Below are 15,977 nucleotides of genomic sequence, written 5' to 3' on the forward strand. Positions count from 1 at the left end.
CGACAGCCCATCTCTCCACCACCCATCCACCGCAGCGACAACATCATTAAAAATCGCTGCTTCACTTTTCTCAATTAAGTACTCGAATATCGTAATTTTGCGACTAAAATCTAATTTAGTTCGATGGCCAGGATATGTTCCAAGGAAAAGGAAACTTACTGCACATAAACGGAGGGGAGCGCTGGAGCACAGCATCACAGGAGCACAAGAGGTCGTAACAATATTTTCACGTTTTGCCTAAGTCCGGAATGAGTTTTTGAAATTTATATGACCTTCGTGGGGCGTTCTGGCAGCCCCAACTCCAAGAACGACCCATCCAATCCGCAAAAACGGCCTTGCAACGGCAGTGGCAAAGGCAGCGAAGGCAACCAACAGGCGACTGCCATTATTTTGATACTCAGGGCTATTAACGTTAATTTTCGTTAGTTGCGTAATACGTATTCGAAAGCACCCCACTCACACACACACCGGTGCAGAAACACATCGAGTTCCATTACGAAACTCCCGAACCCGAAACACCAGACCAGAGTCACATCCACATTCGACTTCCTCTCGGGGGTAAACAAGCATCCACCATGTCATGGTAGACTGTGGACTATGTGACCCATCCCCACCCCCACCCCCAACCCCATTCCTATCCCGGCACCTGATCCTGCCTCAGCTCCCATTCCCAGTTGGGTCGGGTCCGGAGACTGCCGGCATTAAGCAGATTTACGAGTACATGATTTTGCATGTTCAGGGCCCCCGATGCCATTTAGATTCGCTTAGGTACATTTTCATCCTTGCACCCACATAAGCTCGTTTAGACAGCCGAACACACATGTCGGTACGTGTGTGTATTTGCGTACGCATTTAATGGCCCATTAGTGCTATCAAATACGCATAAATATCTACACTCCGCCTCTGCCCCTGCCTCTGCCACACGGACAATACACACGGACAGACACTCGCACAAATTCAAAATACAACTCCGGATGCGAATGCGAAATACGGAAACGGAAAGCGGAATTCAGGAGCAGGAGCAGGGGTACATACATATTTGAACACCTACGAGTGCTCGTATATGTATGTGTGTGTGATCGTAGAAGCAAACAAATATTTGCAGAGCCAAGTTTATTGCCGAATTGGTATCCCAGTCCTCCATGGTACTTTATCCGGCAGTATGCGATTTATAAATGCAATATTGCATAGCCTCCCCCGGTAGATGTGGTACCCTTTCGCTAGCAATGGGTTCTATAATTACTTGTTGTACCATGTGGACACCTCCCTTTGATATCGGTATTTGATTAGTAGTAGTATTTGGATTAAGAGTCAATGTCAATATCAATGATGAAATGTATAGGGTTTCAATATTTTGTAATTTACTCTAGCAAATACTGACAACTAAATATGGTTAGGCTGTTCCTCGAATCTGTACTTTATCTGGTCATCCCTTCTTTGTGGTATATTTAATAAGGAAGCGTAGTCGTATTATTATTACCTTTCTGTGCGCTTTCGAACAATACAAAAGGTAAATGATCAATATCCGCATAGTTTATGTAATATATGTATGTATATTTTCCACAGAACACATTTTTGGACAGTGGCGTAGAAGAGTAAGATTATGGTGTTTGGATGGTTGTGTAGCCAACCGGAAATAGAATCACGGCCTCCATCAAGAACAGACGCCCCAAGAACAGAGCCTCAATCGTCCCAGCCCCCACATGTGACGATTCCAGAGGTCAGTGATTTTACCAAGGGCGAAGACAATACGGGTCAGTGTTTGGCAACGGTGATTAGCAATATTTGCACCTTTTGCTTCGGCATCGCCATTGGCTGGTCGGCCCCATCCAAGGCGTTGGTTTTGGACCACAGCGCGTACAGCTTCACGCCCTCGAAGCAGGAGTGGAAATGGGTGTGCGCCCTGCTGACCCTGGGGGCGGCGAGCTGGAGCATTCCGATGGGACTGCTGATGAAGAGCATGGGCTGCAAGAAGGTGATGATCCTGCAGCTGGTGCCCATTGGCCTGGGCTGGAGCATGCTGATCTTCGCCAAGAATGTTAGCATGCTCTACGCGGGACGCTTCATGCAGGGAATGTGCGGTGGTGCGCTCTGCGTGGTAGTGCCAGTCTACACTGTCGAGATCAGTCAAGTCCGACATCGGGGGGCGCTTGTCTCCGTTTTCCACGGGGCCTTCATTCTGGGCGTGATTTACAGCTCCGCAATAGGCAGACTCCTGGACCTGTGGATCATCAACATCGTCAACCTGGTGCTGCTGCTCCTCTGTTTGCTGCAGTTCCTGATCCCCGAGTCGCCATCCTACTACTGGGCGCGCGGCAACTATTCTCGGGCCAATGAGAGCTTGCACTGGCTGCGGGGCAAATATTACGACACCAGGAAGGAGATGCGGCAACTGATGCTCGAGGGAACGAGAAGCGAACTAGCACTCCAGCAGAACATTATGCTCGGATTCAAGCGCAGAAAGACGAGGCGCAGCTTGTGCCGGGCCTCGTCTTTGACCATCATGCAGACACTCAGCGGGTCCACGGTCTTTGTCTTCTACTCGACCCACATCCTGGTCAGCATGCACCTGAGCTACGAGAGCGCTGCTGCCCTGGCAGTGGCCGAGATATTCGGCTTTCTGGTCTGCTTCATGCTAGTAGACCTGGCCGGTCGTCGGCCGCTGTTGATTATCACCTCGCTCGTCACCTTCGTCTGCACATTGTACACGGGGCTCTGCTTCAAGCTGAAGCTGATAACCGACCATGAGAACAGCGTTCCATGGGCATCCCTGGTTTCCATGTCCTTGTGCGCGGCCACCTACACCGCTGGTCTGGGCCCGCTGACTTGGCTGATCAATGTGGAGCTCTTCGTGAAGCCAATGCGTCCCCTGGGATGCTCCTTGAGTGTCACCTTGAACTGGCTGACGGCATTCGTTGTGGTCATATGGTATGGATCTGGCCACGAACAACGACTGGCCAAGCCGGGAGTCTTCTTTCTGATGGCCACAGTCTCGCTGATAGTGTGCATATATGGTATAATATTTTTACCCGAAACCAAAGATCTGACGCCTCAAAAGATCCAGCAGAAGCTAGGGGGCTTTATGAACACGACAAACGTGGCATCAATCGACGATTCCAGCAGCGACGATTCTGACGACTGAGCGATATTTTTCCATTAAATACTTAAATACTCTTGAAATTTATAGCCTATGAGTACTCTTCACAAAGACTAAGGAACGTAAAGTTACGGTCTTATGACTATCATGACTTTTAAATGTAAAAGAATCGAAATTATAAGATTGGTGAGCTTAAATACACGTTATATTAGTGATCCTTGGGAGATTACGAAATGACCGCTTCCTCGTGTACTTATGAACGATATTACTGGATCCTAATTCACTTTGGCTTATCTTTTGCCACGACGATTTCTGTTTTCTGCGCATTTTTCCATGCTCGCGTAATTAAAAGTTATGTTTTACACTGTAAATTCATTGGGAATCGTGGCACATTTATGAATTTATGCGACGTTGTCGCTGAAAGCTGCTTCGTCAGGAGTCCAAGCGAGGGAGCGGAATCCAGTTGCAGAGCGGGTGCGGCGATATCGGACGACTACATACTCGAACTTGTATACTTGAGTGTATAAATATTAATTTGCATTTTGTCACATGATTTAGACTGCTATTAAGTCCAATTAATAAGCCACTGCACAGACGCCAACGCAAAGACTCGTCGCTGACCCGCCATTCGCCATTTCCCCGCACTATCATATTCGATGTACATTGTACAAGTACATGTATTGTATATTCATACACAAGTGTGACGATTCGCTGGCCGTTCTTCCACTTGGATCAATTCAATTGCTGCCCTGGCCTGGCTGATTATTTATCCGCGTTTAATTCAAAAAATGCGTCTGCTCACCTGTCGCCATAGATACCCAATGCCCAGATGCGCGTACCTTCCCACGAGCTCCGCATGCAAATCGGATCCGCCCCTGGCAGGGTTGACATTCTGTGGCCGCAAATATATGAGGCACCGTAAAAATAGTTTACGACTTTTAATTACGGACGCAGCGTGAGGTCGCCAGGTCCGAGTATTCGGAGTCTTGCTTCTGGGCAGAGGCAGGCCGTAGATCGCGACAGAGCGGACAATGGCAGAGCGGGCGGAGAGATGCCTGGCAGTGGGATGGGACTATACTCGTACCTTTTGTTTCAGTTTTTGTGTGTTTTTTCCTACGTAATTTATTGTTTTTTTAAGCCTCCATTTTGGTGGCTGGTCCTGGTCTTTATAATTCCTTTGAATTATATCTCAATTCATTCCCCCCAATAAATTTGATAAATTTCTCATTTCGCTTACCTGACCCGCTGGGTTCTCCGAACCGATCGCCATGCCGCTGGGGCATAAATTAATGGAGGACTCCGCCATGTGGTCAGGCCAATGCCAGTCCAGTCCAGGGGCTGATTAAAATGTTCGGCTCGAGCTGGGTTAGGTTACCCGATCGTTAATTATTAAGGTGACTCGCTTGCTTGTGCACTTCTCGACGGAAATTTAAATGTATAATTTCATTGGCTGAAATGGAAAATTAATTATTCGAGTAAACGTTTACAACGGAATGAACAAAGAGAATTCAAATTGAATCATAATGAGTTGCATTCGCTAATTGAATCGAGATTCGAAGATCCAATCAGATAAAACTTGATGAACAACTGTGCTGTTGTTGAGAGATGCTTGTACAACAAACTTGCACAATGGATCCAAGACACTTTTTCCTCATCAGTTCCCCATCAGTTCATTCGATAGACGTTCCGTTGTCATGTGGTGTCTCATACACACATATGTGAATGTATAAATCCGCATCTGATAAACCCCGAATACACTCAATTTGTGTGAGCTGACTTCATTTCGCCTTAAGTCGCTGTTGGCCATGTCCAATGCCACTACTTGCCCTGGCAAGGAGTCCAGAAGAAGCGCATGTGCATAACCGCCCACTTGTGCGGAGGCAACTTTTCTTTGGCTGCGTTTTGGCGAGAGGGACGGCAAGACGCCAGCGCCGGAGCCAGCGCCAGCGCCAGCGCCAGAGCCAACGAAGGTGAAACCGAAAGCCACTCGCTGTGCACGGCCCCGACTGCGGCAGGAGCCTGTCCTCGTATTGATTTTAGTGGCGCTTTTACGCGCGATTATCGTTTAGTCGGCGATGCCCGAAGTATTACGAGAATTGTTATGGCTACCGAAATGGCTCGAAACGATGCTCCCAGCAATTGGCGTCGAAGAAGACGACGGCAACAACGGCAACGACGACGGCGACGGCGACGAAGATGAGGACCAAGGCACAGACGACGTTGTCGTCCTCTTCGGCTTGAGGCCACCAGAGCCAGAAAGGCAGAGAGAAGCGGACAGATCCATGAACAGCCGAAGGTCTGTGATTCGGGGGAGGAGAACGTGTTAGCTTGGAAAAGTTGGACCACCAATGAGTGGTTGTCACTTTACCGTCGGGAGATATCTATGCATATACATCTGTGATATCTTTCATCCTTGCAGGCCTTCGAAAATTGTAACATTCCAAGAGATGCTACAACAACAATAATATACTATATATATCTTTATATAAAAAGGTGCTAAAATGTATATATTCTATAAGTTAGTTAGAAAAATCAACTAAGAATAATCAAGATAAATATATAAATATATACTCATTGGATAAATACAACTTTAAATATAAATAACTATATATTTTGATTCCATTTTGAGAACTATCCAAATTACTTCTTTATTGATTTTATCTTCACTGGCTTAGCCATATCGTGTGCTATCCTACTTAGTACAAGTGAAAATGCTGACAGGGTAAACACAACTTTTAGGTTTCTTTTAAACTCATTATCGATATAAATGAATCTGTATTATTCGTTCGCCTTCCGTGCAGAATAGAATAGATTTTAGAATATTGTTGAAATGTTGAAAATATAGATTTTCTTACTGTGGTTTGGCCGTGGACAAACACTTTCACAGCAGAAACTCGTGAAGATAAGCGACCCGAAGGCAGAAGAATTGGAGAAAACGGGAAAACGCTGCTGAGCCGATAGGATGCATGAAAATTGCTTTCATATTTCAGGTTGATAATGGTTTCCTTATGTGAATTTACAAAACATTAAAGCTTCTGCTGCCGTGTTCGAGGCATACATAATTTGGGCGAAAAGCAATTCCCGTTAATGGCGCAAAATCCCAAAAGGATAAGGCGGCGAAAAAAGTGTTCGCCCGCGTCCCGCCGCTGCAAACGAAAGGAAATGGCAAAAGGACATCCGAAGATACCAGCACGATACGCGGCTCGGGATGTCGGACGCGGGATGGAGCGCCACCAGCTCCTGCCCCAGTCGTGGCGTCGCCAGCTCCTAGTTGTTTATTGTAATGGGCGTTGTAGCGGCGCCGTAGGACGAAGGACCCCTCTCCTCCCACCACACCCGGCATTTTGGGGGCTGCGTTCCCTGCCAAGGATGAACGAGGCCATAAACGAGATTAAGAATGCTGCTCGCGGTGGCTGAGGCTGCGCCAAAGAAAACGACAGGGCAAAAGAAAAACGATATTCGCTGGGCAGGGCAGGGCAGGAAAGTGGAACCGGGCCAGGTACAGGGGTCCTTGCGCTGCTCCTGGCCCTGGAACTTCGTGACTTGGATTCGATTTTCTTCTATTGGTCTTGTGGGAAATACCAAGAATAATTTCGAGCATCTTTTTACATTCTCCTCTCCCACTTTCCTGTGTATTTTTTACGCCTTGGAAGCGAGGGACACACGGTGGCCCAAGGACTCGAATTTGGATTTGCCTGTGTATCCGTGAGCATACAAAATTTCAGTCGGATCATCACACTGCGATGCACCTTGTGTCTGCTCGGGTTTTTGCAGTTCCAAGTGCTTCAAACTTCATTGCTCATTACCGTGAAATATGAAATAGTATTTCTCTCTTTGTGTTCCTGGCAATTAACCTTGGTCGAGTTTTTAGTGGTATGGTCCGCTGCGGTGGATTACTAAGTGTAAAAAATGAGCACCGTGACACAGCCGAGAACAACCTGCTATTGAATACTGGCTCGTCCTTGACAAACCAGCCCAGCGACGGCACTAAAACATGAATATAATCTATGATCTGTTACGGAGGTCCCATGTATTAAATAAAAGTAAAATTATATATACACATAAGTACATGAAGGCATTGAACGCAGTCTTCAAGATTATAGATACGTTTCTTGAAAACTATTTTGATACATTTATACATCTTTATTTTGCATTTCTGTTGAAATATCCCTGATTAGAAACACACAACATTTTAGGTACCTTTTAATGGAAACTCTTTTCTCAAAATTTAAAATTATAATGCTACTGATTTGTACTTATTACTCCGGAGTATTGTAAATAGGTGAAATATTACACCTTATTACTCTGATTGAAGTCGGTAAAATTGTTTAATTACATCGGTTCATAGTAGTTTGTCCTTATTACTCTGTCTAAAGCGCAATATATTTATTAATTTCTAATGAAAATTAGTTATTCCTAGTTAATTCTGAGATATTGTTTTTCGATAACTATATATTCTACTCTATGATAGTCAGTGACAATAATTTAAATTTTGTAAAGTAATGGCGTATAATATTGTGGCTAAGGCTAACGACTACATCCTGTTGCATACCAAATGCTGGGGGGAGCTTAATCCGACCGTTCAAATGCTTATCTTTCAATATAGAGCGTCGTTAAGCTGAAAGCGAAACGCTCTCAGAATTTTCAACGATTTAAAAGCGGCCAAATTAAACGGGGCAGAGGAGGACAGGGGTACAGTAGGACAGTAACAGCTGCAAAAAATTAAATGCAAATTAGAAAAACTCTCAAAAATACAATCGCATTAGTCTCAGATGTGAGAAATGTGATATAGGAATATGCCCCACCCTCCGTCCTCCACAGATATACTCGTAGTATCTTCGAGCAACTGCGGCTGTGTGTGTACGGGTGTGCAAAGTAATTTTTCTTGAGACTCAGACTCCATCCCATCTCCATCTCGCAGCAGAAAAAGCAATTTAGTAAGCTGCTGGGCCGTGATGAGGGAGGGGCAGCGAGACCCACAGTGAAGCCATGCCACAGGCCGCAGCGGGGAAAATGGAAGAGCAAACCCAATTTCCCTGCTTGGGGCGAAGCACGGCCAAATGGAATCTGCTGCTGCTGCTGCTGCCGCTGCTGTGGCCCAAGCTACGTGCGCCCCAAGAAGCGCGCGCAACTTCCCAATAAATCTTCTTTACGAGCGCACACTCTGGCAACAATGGCCATGCCCGCCCGCTACCACCCCATCCCCATCCACCAGCCCACCCACAGAAAATGAACCTAAGCAAACTATTCGAATGCCATCTCAGGCTCTAAGACGATGCCCCTTCTCCTGCTACAGCTTCGGCTCCGGCGGAAGAAGAAACAGTTGGCTGCCAAAGAAATGCGGCTAAGCAAACAACGGACCTAGGGGTGGGTTCCGGTTCTGGCTCTGGCTCTGGCGTGGCAACCAGCCATCTTCCTCTCCACCGCCATCGATGCGGCTCTCTCGCTCTCCATGCTGCTGCTCTCCACTCAGGAACTCCGCACAGCCACCCCCGGAGCAGCGGCAGTGGCAGCGGCATCGGCTTCCGGCAACGTCGGCAGCGCTGGCGGCAGCTGCCCGAATGCGAACGCACGAAATGGAAAAAAATGGCATTTAAGAAAAGCGAAACGAGAAAAATAAGGAGCTAAACGACTTTGGAAATTCCATTTGAGCAAACAACAGGCAGCGCCTCCTGCTCCCACCCTCCCAGCCTCTGCAACTTTGGCATTTGGCAAGAGGGAGACGAAGCGGGAGCTGGGTCCTGGGTCCTGCTTGTGCTCTGCCTCTGCAAGAACCAGGCTTGCCTCCAACAATAACTAGAAGCCGACTCAACAATTTTCAAGCTTTAAGTTGCGTGCATGAACTTTAGAAATAGATCGAATACAGATCCTACAGATCCCCGAAACATCTGGCTAACTAAATCCGTTGTTTAATATCTCCAGTGATCATCTATTCAACACAGAATTGACTGGTGGAATTTCGAGCAGTCTGCTGCTCGAAGGTTTAATTAGCTAAATAAAAAATAACTAGATTCTCTATATATACATAGCCATAAACATACATATACATATTTTATATACATAAGTATAATATATTAAATATTAAAACCCCTAGTCATACACATGTCTATATACTTGATTACATTCCAGTGCATATATAGTGTATATAGAAGTTAAGCAGCACAGTCAGATATTGAAATACTTACGGACATACATATATATACGAGAATGTATGTATTTACTCGTAAGTACGGATACACATGTGTGCACTTTGTGTGGAGAAGGAGCCGCAATAATGCAAATGGCAAAAGACCCGAGCCATCGGCATCCGATCCAATATTTGCGCCAATAAATAAATTTAATGTACAAACTCCGGGCATGCGAGAGCATATTAAAAATGAAAATTATCTTCTGCCCGAAGCTTGCCAAGCACGCATATTCATGTCCACACAGGCACCTCCAGACCACCCCAGACCCGCCCACACATGCCGGCGTGGATGGGGGTACGGAGTGTGGGGTATGGGGGTCTGCGCATTTGCATAAATATAATTACGGGACGGGAAATTTAAAATTGCATCCAGTGGAAAAAAATATTCATGCGCAAATTGAAATTATTATGCTGAATACCATTAAAGTGCACAAATAAAATGAGCCAAGCAGACGGCAGAGGCTCTCCGGCGGAGTCAGAGTCCGCAGAAGAAAGCTGGAAAAATTTGAACTCCTTGCCCTTAATTACAAAAAATCCATTTAATTCTTATTTATTATTAGACATATTTCTGCAACTATAATAATATCAGGGCTACCTCCATATGCATATGTTCCTATTTCTTCTAAATTATATTAAAATATATGATCATACATACGAGTACATTCATAAATATATGCTACACATACATATATGTAGACATTCAGGGAATCGTCTGGATACGACCACTGTACTTATAGCTATCTACATAGATATATCTAAATTATAAGGATTATACAGATTTCCAAATTCAGAAATTTATCTATTCTTACAAATAAATAGCAAAGAATAGATCGGATCGCTATCCACCAGAGATGTCGATTATGTCCGATTTATAGGCACAGCCGTCATATTACTCGTATATTCCTTGTGTATTTGGCATGTCGCGCAAATATTAAAAGTATAAATGAAAGCTTCCAGGACAATGCGTGCGCCTTAACGACCCAAAAGACAATCCAAAGCACACTTCACAGTGTCTGCTATGTCTACTGCTCTTCCAGATTGAGGAGAGTAGAAGGGCAAGCCAATTGAATGGCAAGGCGAATGAGGGGAAAGGAAGGTGGGGGGCTTGAGAATGGCTTTCATATTTATGCATTGTAAGGACATTAGATGCTCGCACATCAGATTCGATGGTACACACTCTGTACGTGTTAATATCCTCGACTCGCATGCCGCCCTGCATGGAACCGTTGTAAAAATGAAATGCCATTGCAGTTGTTTCATCTGGGGCTGGTGTTGGCTGGCACAACTCCGATTGGGCGCTCGTTCGCGTTGCCATGGAGATGGAGGACAAGTGGTGCGTATTCATTAAAACTTTATAATCACCAAACACGAACGATACGTGATTCGATTGCCAAGTGAGTCGCACCACCCATTTATCGTACATGAACTCGCAAAGAAGCTCTGGCTATCAGAAGAACATATGGAAAGGTTGAGCATGTTTCATGTTTACACAGTTAACATACCTATATGAGACACTTGGATTCGTACAAACGTATATTGTACATACACAATACTCAAAGAGCAAATTTAAGACCACCTGCCCTTCGGATGAGCAACTTAATGTCAGAGGTTTTAAGAACTAGAGGAATCGGGTGAAAATATCTTGGGACATGGCGTCAGGGACATAAGTATTGCAAAGAAATTAACTATCGTTTCGACGGCTACTGTCGAAATTTCAGCCGAATCGGACTCGTAGGACCCATCTGATGCCCATCGGCGATGACCCCCTCTTCGTTCCAAATTTCTGTCCGGCGAGTGACTTTTTCAAGTTTGGAAATCAAGAAAATTAACGCGGGGCCAAATCTGGAGAATATGGTGGATGGGGCAGCAGTTCGTAGTGCAATTCGACCAATTTAGTTGTGGCGACGCCGGAGGTGGGAGCCCAAATGGGGCCGTTTTTCTGCAACCGACGAGTTGGCCCAATAAATCGTCAGAGCCCTGTGATAGGTCGCCTTCTTCGGAGCACGATGATGCTCAGTACTTATGCAGACCACCCTCGTATCTTTTTCCATCAAAACAACTTGTGATACAAGATCCAAAGATCCAAAGATCCAAATCCAAAATGCATTGAGTTTTCGCTCGAACACCTGGATTTTAGAAAACTTTGTAAGTTACAGTACTTTGGGTGCACTTGTGCATAAATATAAATATGTTTGTTGCATACGAAGATAAAATATTTTTCAAAGGTTCTACACCTCTTCGCATTCATTATGATCAATGTAACAATTTCCTTGGTTTTTAAAGATCGTTTCGAAAAACTGTTGCAGCTTCTGAGTAAGGCAATGGGCCTTCATTGACTACAGATACCTGACATGATAAATCTCTCTTGTTTTTTGGATCTGTTTATTTATTGCTTTATAGGAAAAAATCATGCTTGACCAAAATTGGAGGCTTATTTCCAAGATGGGAAAACCCATTTCACATTGTTGTATTTGGGTTGGGATCAGTTCTCGAATTGAATTTAAACTTTTGCGATTCTAGTGCAAACGGCAGCGAGAGCAGCCAACAATACAGATTGCCGACCAGGCCCCACAGTTGCGAAAGGATCAACAATTGCAATCGAGAAAGGATTCGGCCAAAGAGTTTCGCTCGCCGTTGAATGAATCCCCGAAGCGGCTTTATGCGCAAAAGTTTTGCTTGTTATTTTTAATGGCCGGCAATAATCGTTAAATGTGTCGACTGTGTCGTCGTCGGCGTCGGCGTCGGCGTCTGCGTCGACTGCGGCCGCGCTGCCCGCTGCCCCCAGTTTCTGTTCAGGCTTCGCTCCGATGCACTGTCCCCAGCAGCGGCAACTCAGCAGATTCCTCTGCTCGTCCCGACCCCAAGCCGAGTCGAGCGTTGGGGCGATAGATAGGTGTTGGGTGGTAGGTGGTAGGTGGCATTCGGTTCGCTTGTGGCAACTCAACTGAAAATTTCATTTCGTTTGCCAAGAGATCCGTTCCGACTCCTCCTCTTCTTTTCTCCTCTCCTTGAAGCCACCCCGAAAGCGGACGAAAAGTTTTTAGACTTTTTGTCGACTTTTCGCATTTCTAGTTGCGGCCAAGTTGAAAGTGCTGCCTCAGCAGCGGAGAGGGTTGAGCGTCAGAGTCGTAGTCGTAGTCAGAGGCAAAGCAGTGGCTGTGGCTGCGGCCCCTCCTCGCCCGAAATGTTAATTTCATAACCCGAATCGTGCCCGACTAACTGTAATTCCATTTATTTGTGCTCTATGTAAATTCCCTGAGCTCACGTACACGTACGGCCTTCGCCCACGCTGGGCATGGGCGTGGGCGTGGGCGTGGCGCTTGTTAAAGTTCTGGTTCTGCCTGCCCCTCACCTGGGCTTCCAGCTCTGCTCAGTGGGCTGTGTTTTTATAAATATTTGAGAATTGTAATCAAGATCCAGTTGGTGCTCTGCACCATCTCATCTCCCCCTAACACAACCCACCATCCAGTGCCCCTTTCAAGTGTCGCAAATGTCGTGTTGATTATTTTTTTTGTGGCGTTTTAATGCCCTAGCGAATGTGCACTTTAGAAACGAATTAAAACGGAAAATATCCCAAGCTGCAAGTGCTCCAAAGGCAGAAAGATCCACCTTTTTGTGGGAATTGGAGCCAACGAGCCAATCTAACATTCCAAACTCTTAATCGATTCGCATTTGAATTCCATTCCGGGTGGTCGGACATTTTAAGAATTCAGCTGAGTCAAACTCCAAAACCAGAAATTCCACCTATAACAAAGAAAACCCTATGAGCACTGCATTAATGAACACATTAAGTGGATTTACGAGCCCGAAAAGACAGCTGAGGAGGGGCATTAGAGGCGGCATCGAAAATAAACTCGTTTGAGCCACTCCTCCGTCTTGGCCGTTGGCCATCTGGGCTTGGACCAATGCTGAATTTGCCCGTCACATTATTTAGTCGCAAGCCCAGCCAACAAGCGCTTGGGAATGACAAAGGTCGTAATTAAGAAGAACACCGTGCCACAGCACGGATGTTTTTAAAACCCCTCTGAGCCATAATTAATTTCGACCATTGCAACACGTCAGCGACATTGCTGGCGGTTCTGTTGATGTTCTGTAGCCGTGTTCATTAGTTCAGGTAGAAACACAACCACTCCGGGAACGGTCGACGAATGGCAGTGATGATGAAGTTGACTACTGAATTTATTGTCGGTTGGAGCATCAGTCTATCCCACCCCATCAAATCGGATCCCATCTTTTTGTAGGTGGAAAAGCGGATGGGATGTCGTCTCTTTTTATCTTTCGAATCATGTTGTACCTTTGGGTGCGGTGTTGTTGGCCGATACTTCATACACTTATAAAAACACTCATAAAAAGAAAAAAAGGTATACTTACTACTAGTGTGAGAAACCAATTGTATAATTATTACACCAACAATAGATGCAAAATCACTTGTTCCGCTAACAATTCTGGTACGGAACCTTATTTTAACTGAAGATATATATGAATATACGTTGCAAGTGCACTAAACGACCCCCATGCCCTCGCAGAAACACTAGAAAAACACTAGAACTCAGCGACCGAGGGGCGCTTCCGCATGCCGCGCTACACGAATAGGTAAATGGATGAGGATTTCCTAGAATTTTGATGATCTTATTTGCTTGATTCACCGTTGATACAATGAAACGCCTATACTGTGGTTTCCCTCTCACTACGAGTCTTGTGGCGATTGCTGGACTTCTTGAAGTTCAGAATACTTGAAGGCTATGAAGGCTTTGCTCCGCAAAGAGTCGTCGTAGGGCCAGATTGATCTCACATCGCTGGCCTGGCGTTTGGGTTGTTGTGGTTGGCGTATGTAGGTTGTTGGAGGCGAGATGCTCAAATGTGTGGAATGTGATGACTTTTACGGCAATGTAACAAGTTCTCCTGTCGCCGTGCTTTTCGTTAATTTTTACTTTTGAATAAGCAATTAAGTACTATTAAGGGGTTCTGTTTCCTGTTGGTCTTATGTTTTTCCTTACCAAAGTGTGACTCCAGCTACACAATTTTACCACATCCTCTTCCACAAATGGCTATCGAAATATGAGCACCTGGAGTGCCTGGACTACCAGAACTACTATAACATTCATTCAGCCATTCAGATACATTCCATTCCATTCCCCCTGTATCACCAGCCCACCTAATAAATGTATTTTGTAAAATTGTATTATTTTAAAATGATAAAGTTTGTAAAGTATCTTGTATCAAGCAGATAATCGACAATATATCGAATATTGGATGTGTGGTCCATCCGGTTCATGCATTGATCTGGTTCAAATAGTTCGAATGCCAGAAGAACTGGTACATTGAACAAGTTCTTTGAAGCCATTGGTTGGTTGGTTTGATTGTATTTGGTAGTTTAAAATAAAATCAAACTCAAAGGTCCCAAGGTGCCTCCTCAATATCTGGCTACAGATCAGTTTCACCTGAAGCGGAGCATGCTAGGATCATCATGCAGGTGTTTCCTTGGCCTTTGAAACATTCATGTTTTTGAAATGCCCTCCAATTTATTTAACATATCGTTGGTAGCTGACAAAAGCACGCCGCCATGTAACTATATATCGTTATCGATGCCATCTATCCACAGATGGGGCGTTTTGTTCTTGTCAGTGTTTCGCCGTAATACAGCGAATTTGCGTTGTTCGTCCACGGCTGCCGCGTTGCCAACTACCAACAAAAACATCGCTGTCGCCGCTGTTTTAAAGTAATAAATAAATAACTAAATAAAAACGAGCCGATACATGATACAACACCCGATCCTTGGCATTCATATATTTCATTTCATGGCTTGTGCGACTGAATTTAATTTAGATGGATATAAATGCGGCAACTGCGATCTGGCGAAAAGGCGAACTGAAATTGTTCTCTTTTCGCCGTGACGGCTCTCCGGCAAATTGGACTTGTTGTCTAATCGCCGCAGGCTCTCAAGCGAACATAAAAAACAATTTTTATTTATAAGCTGCAACGAAGAACGGACATATATTTTCCCACACGTACCACGCCAGTACACTCACTCAGCGGCATCGGTCTGCATCATAATATAATCGTTGAATGATTCGATTCGTCGAATGGAACGTCGTCGGCGTGACAAGCTGATGTTCTCAAAAATGGGAGGCTTCTTCGTGTCTTAATCTTTCTCAATTTGCGATCCTTTATACTCCTGCGAGCGCGATGGCTACGAAGTTGAGCTGCCGATCGAGCAGATAGAAACTACTTCGCCAGTGTCGGCGGGAGGATTCCTATCTGCAGCTCAAGATCACCTCCAACTCCTCCTCCTTATGGACTTTACACAAAATCACTTTCAACAATAAACTAATATACTCCCATACTCATTTTAAATATCGTTATAATAATAATAATTAGGACTATTGAATTAAATCATAATAATATGACTGCCAGTGCCAGTGCCAAGATCTGAGGATCCACCAAAATTATGGAAATTATCCATGAAAGGATTCCTGGGCTGGCGCACCTGCCGGTAGCTACATGAACTAAGTAATTTCCACATTTAACCGCTAGGTGAAATGTAGTTCTGAAAATTCCCCCCAGCTCCCGCCACAGAGCAGAATTCAAAATATATATTTGACAATATCCAAAAAATAATAATAAATTATTATAATTTATAATGTAATTATAATAATAAATGCTTTCTTATAAATAAATTACCTTTATTACTTC

At 44.8% G+C, this 15,977-nt stretch overlaps 1 protein-coding gene across 1 annotated transcript; it reads left to right on the top strand.

The window, feature by feature from the left end:
- The first annotated feature begins 1,566 nt into the window (after window positions 1–1,566).
- Window positions 1,567–3,184, top strand: Glut3 (Glucose transporter type 3). The gene has a single exon (XM_033376431.1). The coding sequence runs from the start codon at window positions 1,604–1,606 to the stop codon at window positions 3,140–3,142; it is 1,539 nt and encodes a 512-aa protein (XP_033232322.1). The 5' UTR covers window positions 1,567–1,603; the 3' UTR covers window positions 3,143–3,184.
- The last annotated feature ends 12,793 nt before the right edge of the window (window positions 3,185–15,977 follow it).

Source organism: Drosophila pseudoobscura, chromosome 2 (assembly GCF_009870125.1).
Source record: "Drosophila pseudoobscura strain MV-25-SWS-2005 chromosome 2, UCI_Dpse_MV25, whole genome shotgun sequence".
NCBI lineage: Eukaryota > Metazoa > Arthropoda > Insecta > Diptera > Drosophilidae > Drosophila > Drosophila pseudoobscura.